The 8,848-nt window shown below is 42.3% G+C and overlaps 1 protein-coding gene across 1 annotated transcript; it reads left to right on the forward strand.

Annotated features, from left to right (window-relative positions):
• Nucleotides 1-2,654: 2,654 nt before the first annotated feature.
• Nucleotides 2,655-3,384, forward strand: LOC131243867 (class I heat shock protein-like). Its single transcript, XM_058243488.1, has one exon. The coding sequence runs from the start codon at nt 2,784-2,786 to the stop codon at nt 3,216-3,218; it is 435 nt and encodes a 144-aa protein (XP_058099471.1). The 5' UTR covers nt 2,655-2,783; the 3' UTR covers nt 3,219-3,384.
• The last annotated feature ends 5,464 nt before the right edge of the window (nt 3,385-8,848 follow it).

Raw genomic sequence — 8,848 nt, forward strand, 5'->3', positions numbered from 1 at the left:
TCTGATATGGAGTTGAGAGATACTACAAAACGAATTTGATAGAATACGGACCGGCGTGACAATTCGCATGCGGTACTTGCTTTCCTCCCTTCTGTGTTGCATGCATCAATGATCAGAGCCACTCTTGGGATTGGGCACTGTCATCCCACCGTAGATAAAAGATAATATTGATCCAATGATTAAGCAGGTCACAGTAATGGACGATTAGAAGGGGAAAAAAAAGTACAAGGCTTTAAATTACACGTGCATGTGAGGCTCATTTGCTTAGTGGACTATCCTGATTTTTATGCTTAGCATGATCATGGTGCCCCTACCTAATGAATCACCCGGATCAACACGTGTATTATTGGACGGTGAGAACTAGGCACCGCATGGGAGATTTCATATGGTGCTCCGCATTCTCTCAAAACCGAGAATTCCAGGAGCTTCCGTAGGCTTCTCGGCCGCACCAGACTCTCTGGATGCGTTTCCTTTCGAAGTCTTGAGAGGCCACCAGCTAAGGTAGCTAGCAATCCATTACAATCCTAGTCCCCCTAGCATATCATGTGCATGCAGGATCAAGACCGTTCATCAAAATAAGCCAAATATAAATGTACCGTAAGCTGATATTTAGGCCATTTCAGTAACTGGACGGGCCATCCATGTGTGAAAAATTGGACGGTCATGAATGATTGATAAATGGTCCACATTCAACAGGAGGAATGGCCTTCTTGGTGATTAAACTCGGTTTGAATTTTTGACAGCTGAATATAAATTAGTAAGACCCACCTGTTAAAAGACACTGATATTGCAGACACGTGGCTACCTTGGATGACCACTCTTACAAGTAGCCGTGCCGGTAGGAATTTCTATAGTTTCTGCCGGGTGGCGTTTATACGCATGCACGTAGCAACGGAAACGGATTGGCTACTCCCCCTGCCACCAGCCAATGGCTGGTGGTCGGTGCTATGTGGGCCCCATCATGATGTATGTGTTTCATCCATTCCGTCCATCTATTTTTCTAGATCATTTTAGGGATGAGACTAAAAATTAGGTATATCCAAATCTCAAGTGGACCACATTACAGGAAATAGTGTTGAACGAATGTCGGCCTTAAAAACTTTTTGAGGCCGTAAAAGTTTTGGATCAAGCTGATTTTTGTTTTTTCCCTTCATCTAGGTCTGTATGACCTAATCAACAGATTGTATATTAAATAAACAGTACAGTGAGCCTTAGGAGGATTTTAATGGTGGATATCCAATCACTATCGTTTTCCTGTGGTGTGGTCCACCTGAGATTTATATCCCTCTCACTTTTGAGATTAAAAAGTAAAATGATCTGTAAAAATGGATAAATGGCATGGATGAAACACATACATCATGGTGGGGCCCACATAGCACCGACCATCCGCCACCGGGCTGGTGGCAGGGGGAGTAGCCAATCTGTTTCCCGTGACAAGTGCACTCATGGCACACACGTGAAAGCAGTAGGTACAATGACCCCCCACCGTTGAAACCTTCCATAGGGCCATCGTTATGTTTATTTTCCATCCAATCTGTTCATAAGGATAAAACAAAAATATCAGCTTGATCCAAAACCTGTGTGGCTCCCAAGAAGTTTTCAATGGTAGACGTTCAATCCCACTGATTTTTATGGTGTGATCCACTTGAGCTTTGGACCTACCGGACCATTTCCTAAAATGAACTCAAAAATTGAATGAACGGTGTGGATATAACACATACATCATGGTGGGTCCCACAGAACTTAGTGACGTCAACAACCACCGTGCACGCCACGCAATCCACTTCGCAAATCAGGCTGGCCAACTTATAAGGTGGACCAAACAGAGCCCCGAATCAGAAAGCATATGATCAACCGTCTATATTCAACAAACACACGTCACATGTCACGTGGACAACCTGATGAGCGGACCAGCTTGCTTTTGGTGGCAACACATATGGAAACGGATTGGCTACTCCCCCTGCCGGGCTGGTGGTCCGTGCTCTGTGGGCCCCACCATGATGTATTCGTTTCATCCATTCGGTTCATCCCTTTTTACAGATCATTTTAAGGCTTTATCCTAAAAATGAGAGGGATATAAATCTCATGTGGACCGCACCACAGGAAAACAATAGTGATTGGATATCCACCATTTAAATCCTCCTAAGGCGCACTGTACTTTTTATTTAACATCCAATCTGTTGATTAGGTCATACAGACCCAGATGAAGCGAAAAAACAAAGATCTGCTTGATCCAAAACTTTTATGGCCCCAAAAAGTTTTTAATGGTCGACGTTCATTCAACACTGTTTCCTGTAATGTGGTGCAGTTGAGATTGGGATATCTGTCATTTTTGGTCTCATACTGTAAAATGATCTATAAAAATAGATGGACGGCATGGATGAAAAACAAACATCATGGTGGGCCCACAGAGCACCGACCACCAGCCATTGGCTGGTGACGGGGGGGAGTAGCCAATCCGTTTCCAACACATCTACAATGGGACCCACCACCTGAAAACATTTCTATTTACTAATACAAAAGGAGATGGGCCACGGCCCCACTGGAGGATTTTTTTAGCTCTCCGATTCCACTCTAGAGAAGAAGGTAGTAGAAGTCCCTCGCTCTTTATATTAAAATATAGAAAAGAGAACTCCCGAAACTTCAAGACCAACGCCTCACATCCCTATAAATGTAGCATCCCACAACGCACTGATCAATTCATCAGAGCCCTTTAACTCATTTCAATCTTCCTTATTCAACTACTTCAAATTTCCTATTTTTCTCTATTTTCGTCCACCAAAATGTCGTTGATCATCCCCCATCTGTTCGGCAATCGAACGGTTATCGACCCGTTTTCGATCGATATCTGGGACCCATTTAACAAAAGTGAAATTTTGGGATTTGCAAATACGCAGATCGATTGGAAGGAGACTCCAGAAGCGCACGTCTTCAAAGTCGATCTTCCCGGCCTTAAGAAGGAGGAAGTGAAGGTGAAGGTGGAGGAAGGGAGAGTGCTCCAGATAAGTGGAGAACGTAACAAAGAGAAGGAAGAGAAGGACGAGAAGTGGCATCGAATTGAAAGGAGCCACGGCAAGTTCCTTAGACGGTTCCGATTGCCTGATAACGCGAAGGTGGACCAAGTCAAGGCGTCGATGGAGAATGGGGTCTTGACTGTCACCATTCCGAAGGAGGAAGTGAAGAAGCCGGAGGTGAAATCGATCGAGATCTCTGGCTGAGGGGCTGATCGGTGGGAATCCCGATGCATGTTTTAGTAGGTGTGCTTTGGAAGCAATAAAGGGTCTTGTGGTGTGCTAGTGTTTGCTTTGGTTGTTTTTACAGTTATGTGTCGTCCCATGGGCTACTAATTAAATAAAATCCAATCTCTCTCTCTTTTTAAGTATCCATGGATGGATGAATGAGATTATAAGTTCATCATGATATACAATAGGTTTGATGGCCCCAAGTGGATGGGGGTGATGAGTTGATCACTGTCTTCCTCAAGGGGATAACTATTCCGAATCCATCCACTGGGCTTCTCTGGACTTTAGGCATAGATATCCCGAATGCACAAGGAAAATAAGAAAATAGCAATAAATTTTTAAAAATTAAAAATTTCGGTAGTAAATAATAAAAATGAATTTATAATCTCTTAAATTTTCATTTTTATGCTAAAAGCATGCGTTTTCCGACAAAATGGATAGATGGAAGTGGGTCGTTACAGTAAAGATTGATAGATTGTGCGTCCCATAATGATACTCGGATCAAAAGTTATCATCAATTTACGGTCCACCTTCTTTTGGTCCAACAATGCTAGGGATGTATTTGTGACACGTTTTACATCATATTCACACGTGTTTTACATCATATTAACATGTATAGTGCGTTGGAGCTGTCTGTCAGATGGGTTAAAGCGGTGGGACCCAGTTGTGTAGATCATTTGGCCAAAATATCAAGATGCTTAGCTATGAATTAGGGCAGTCTTATTTTGTTACATGTGAGACCGACCTGATGCTTGAACAGAATTATTATTATTATTATTATTGTGGGGGGGGGAGGCACGAGGGCTGGGCCGAGCTTAGAATCTAGGCCCAATGCTTGGGGTCAGGGCCATGATGAATGGCATGATCCAATGATTAAGTGGTCGGGCCACAGTTATAATGGTTTAAAGACACCTTTAATGGTCCTCGTTCACCGATACTTATGTATTGTTTAAAGACAACCGTTTTTATGCGAATATTCAAAAAGAATAAAATCTTAAATTGAACTTAGTTTATCATAAATTCTTTAAAACACAGGGCCCAGGTCTTTCAAGTCCTAGGGCCGGGTTAGGTCGAGGGTTTAAGTGATTTGGGCTGGGTTAGAGCTAACCTTGACCTGGCTCTAGGTCCACCCATTGCCACCTCTAAATGCGAGCAGACCTTCTTTCTTTGGCTATTTTATTAACAGCATGAGCCCCACTCTCATGTTCCAATTTGGTATACAGGAGATTGTCAGCAGATGGGTCCTTAGGATCGTTCGAACTACGGCTAATTCACGGTGGGGATCACAGACTCAACGGTTCAGATCATGTTGATGCCGTGTAGACTGGCCTTATCATTCTGCTTCTTTTGGTAGGTTGCATAAGGCCCATTTTACCTTGTGTCATTCCTCTAGAGCCTTTATTTTATTTTAACGAAAGCCCCAAGTGGATGGGGGAGTATATATCATGAAAATGAACCTTTAGGTGACATTCGGGCCAAGGCTAGATGAGTAAGCCGAGGCCAAGACCTAACATAAAAGGAGAAACATACATAGGGTACTGTACTCTAGGATTGGACAGAGAAACGATGGGTCTTGCGAACCGTGCTGAGACCCACCTTATCTAGAAGAATCAAGCCTCTAATTGCCGGTGGGAGCTCACATGATGGGCTAGGAATGAAATTTAAAGCTCGGACTTTAATCGAGCCATCCCATCCGCCGGCCGTTCCCTTAGCTTAGCACATGGCTGAATTTGAAGGACCTGGAGGACCTTAGCCTATCAATTCTTTTTAACCAGGAATTCCAGCGCCAACTCGGATCGGACGATCGATTGAGAATAGCCACCACAAACTTCGAATCAGATTCGACCTCCACCAGCCGGATGCCATACTCCAAGCATAGAGCTAGATCATTCCTCTAGAGTTACTTGGGGGGGAGTAGTCTTCCAGTTTGATGGATGTGATCGTTTTGAGTGTGGGGCCCACTGAATGAAGCATCTAAATCTTTCTAGTCTCGTGTGGGTGGCCACAACCAAGGAGATCCCACCGGAGGTTCCAAGAGACAAACGAGTGGGCCCCTAAAAATACCTCCATTTGAATCCCTCGAAGCGATTTTTGTTTTGACTACGTCTTGGGTTCGATTGGCCCACCTGATGAATGGCCCAATTAGGGACCGGAATGCTATGCTACTAGTTTTATGTGATAACACTCGCTTTAGTACAGTGAATCATACTCGCGTTGAAATGCATCCCTATTATCTCTTACATTTAAATTATAGTTGAACTCTCATGGCCATTCACTCGTTGGGCCGACAATGGAGAGCCCAACCCAAAACTCATCGTTATGATAATCTAGCCATCAATTGGAGGATTTTTGGTAATCGTTAATGGATGGATGCAAAAATGATAGATCAATATCTGACATTCAACTAGTAAATGTTGGACCAATTGACGAGTAACATCTTGTTTACACTTATCTCGTAGCATCCGCGGACCAATGAGAGGCTGTGATATGTCAACACTACGTACAAATGATGGATGAAATCTTACTCGTACATTGAGAATATCTTCCCACCACACTCCTAACAGTGACACGTCACTTGATAAAAGAATAACGGCTTTGCACATTTATGATCGAGAAAAGCAAGACGCTGTGAAAAGGACACGTAGTCCTCACGTGAGCGATGTGTAGTTGAGCAATATGCTTAACAAGTTTATAAAGATATGCTGAGATCAGAAACATATCACAATCAAAATATGCCCAACAAGGTCGTTTCTCATGATCATGCTAAAACGAAAAACTTCCTAGAAATGAGTGGTGCTTTCATGGTGGCTATGAAGATTCAAGAAGATGATATTTCCTAGATTGGAAAGAAATCAAGGGATGTGAGGGGGAGTCTAAATCTAATTGGAATATGATCATGTAGCCTTCAAGGATAAAACATGAACCAACAAGAAAACCCAATATAATTGTTGTCCCTCCAATCTATATAAGGAGTACTCGATGAAGAGCTTAAGGCACCAATTGAGCCATCACATAACCTCTCTCACAGCATAATTTTATGTTATCTTAGTTTTAGCTTTAGGACCTTCACTTTTATCTAGCCACGTTGTAGAAAGTCTAAAATTTAGCATATCTTAGACTATTGTTGTCCAGCACCATTGTTGTTGTATGTTTAAGAGTAGTGTAAATATCCATAATCTCCGTCGTTGGATATGTGATCATTTGAATCCATATTTAGAAGATCACACCAGTTATATCTTGCTGTCCATTTACCTCGATTTTTTGTTCGCACAAACGATCACAAGTAATTTATCTTTCAACTTTTCTCTACTTATTTTATGTTCTCGCTTATTATATTGATCTTAATTCCAAATAATAATAAAAATCAACAATCCAACCTTTATTTTTAGTTCATTAATTTGTTATCGTTTTTATTAAGAAACCTAAGGATCACGATAACCGTTGGAAAAAAAGTCCCTAGTTTAAGGTAAAAAAGATCACATTCAAAATGACTACCCTCCCTCTCTCTATTCCATTATTGCTATACAATATTAGTCGTTGGCCAATCAAGTCAACCTCCACAAGGCTGCTCATACGACTGATTTAGCGTATGGGATCACAAGCGTTTAATCAAACTCGAGTCAAGTACAACCTTAGCATACCCGACGTCCTAATCACACACATTTGACTGAACACAGACCGTGTATCAACACGTGTGGTCTCGTATCTGATTAAACAACACATTCAAAATCTTGGTTTTTGAATTATTTCCACTCACTGTTACGCCCAAACAAATAAACAGTCCAGATCTAATAGAGGTCCACCACATTCACGAATGTAAGAGTGCTTGAAAACGAGTCTAACCGTACACATGGGCCTCACTTTAGGGCGAGTCTAAACGTACACATGGGCCTCACTTTAGGGTTTGAAATGTGGCTTATACGGAACTCAAACCATCCAAATCCCAGGCCTCACAATAGAGTTTAGACAAGTCATAAAAGAAAATTGGTTCCCTACAGTAGAGTTTAGACCAGTCATAAAAGAAAATTATGCTGGACCAATGTTCAAATTGTCAGATTATTGAACATATAATGGACCACTAAATGTCCAGTCATAAAAGAAAATTATGCTGGACCAATGTTCAAATTGTCAGATTATTGAACATATAATGGACCACTAAATGTCCATTAATCACATCCTCTCTCTCTCTCTCGTAGACAGTGCACTACACAACAGAGCTTTTTTAATGTACGGAACTTCTCTGGCCCCACCATGATTTATGTATTACACATTTGCACCATCCATCAATTTTTCCAAATCATTATAAAGCATGAGCCAAAAGTAGTGGATTTACCAAAATATCATTGATACTTTCCTAGTGCCAATCGTAATATTCATTTGCCATCTAATATGTTCATAAAGTCAAAAAGACTTGGATAAAGGCTAGATGAGGGTCATAGATGTCTTCGATCATGCTCATACTTTTACTTTTTCTTCATCTCTTGTGATCTCCTGTATAGGAGGATGACCAATAAACATCCGTGGTCCTGGGAATGTTTCAACGGTAGGCGTCCTGGGAATGTTTCAGCGGTAGGCCTCACTGTTTCCTGTGATGTGGTCCACTCAAGATTTGGATAATACTACAATTTTGAGCTTATGCCCTAAAAATGAGCAGACAGCCTGGAGAAAGCACATACATCACAGTGGGCTTAGAGGCCTCAGAGTCCTGAGGCCATATAGCTACCTGATGCTGGGGTTACCGCCAAATCTGCATCCCACCATGGGGTCCTTAATTTTGAAAAAATTAAAAAAAATAAAGGTTGTGTACCATCCCAGTTTTTTGGTGGGGGTGTGGACCTGCTGCCTAATTGGTTGGATCCATCTCATGAAAATTTCACCCACATGGTTTATAGTGCGTTAACCGCCGCCCTTTAGTGAGTTGAGCGCCACGGATTGTAATGAGATCCATCACGTCCATGCAAGGAGAAGAATTTGCCTGTATCATGGGATTGCAAGAATCCTCTGAAACGCGGCCCATGGCAGTGTTTGTATCATCAAGAGGCTGCCTCATTCTCGCCTTCCGATTATCGAAAACATAAGGTATAGGCCACACCATCGAGACCAGCTGGGATGGAGCATCTACCATTGGTTTTGAATAGGACCCACCTAGGTAATCAGGCTTGGGCTTGGGCTTGTTGTATTAAGACCATGCAACCCGAATTCTTGTACCCTCAGATTACTGGCCGGGGGCTTAGTCCGACAATATTTTAGGCTCTGGTACTCGGCCCATGGTGACCTGACATCAGTCTGGCCCTTTTGAATACCGGAAGAGAGACATTCTTAATTGACGGTTTTGATCACCACACTATAGGCCTAGAGAAATGATATGGTAGGCATGGTGGGGTATCAATTCAGATAGTCCTCTCGTGTTCCTATCATATGAATGGCTCGCATATTAACATTCGATCTTAGCCATCCATTCTTTCAAGGGGGCGGTTGGCAGATGCGGCGCCTTTGCAGCATATGACGTCCATCCAACCCGTCCATCGCATGCGTGGTGATAGGGTGTTGGTCTAAAAGGTTTTAGAGAACTAAGAAAATAAATTAAAAACACACACACACACACA

This window comes from Magnolia sinica, chromosome 4 (assembly GCF_029962835.1).
Source record: "Magnolia sinica isolate HGM2019 chromosome 4, MsV1, whole genome shotgun sequence".
Taxonomy (NCBI): domain Eukaryota; kingdom Viridiplantae; phylum Streptophyta; class Magnoliopsida; order Magnoliales; family Magnoliaceae; genus Magnolia; species Magnolia sinica.

Bases quoted from the DNA above. Each gene is read 5' to 3' on its own strand.
- LOC131243867 (XM_058243488.1), top strand. From the start codon at position 2,784: ATGTCGTTGATCATCCCCCATCTGTTCGGCAATCGAACGGTTATCGAC.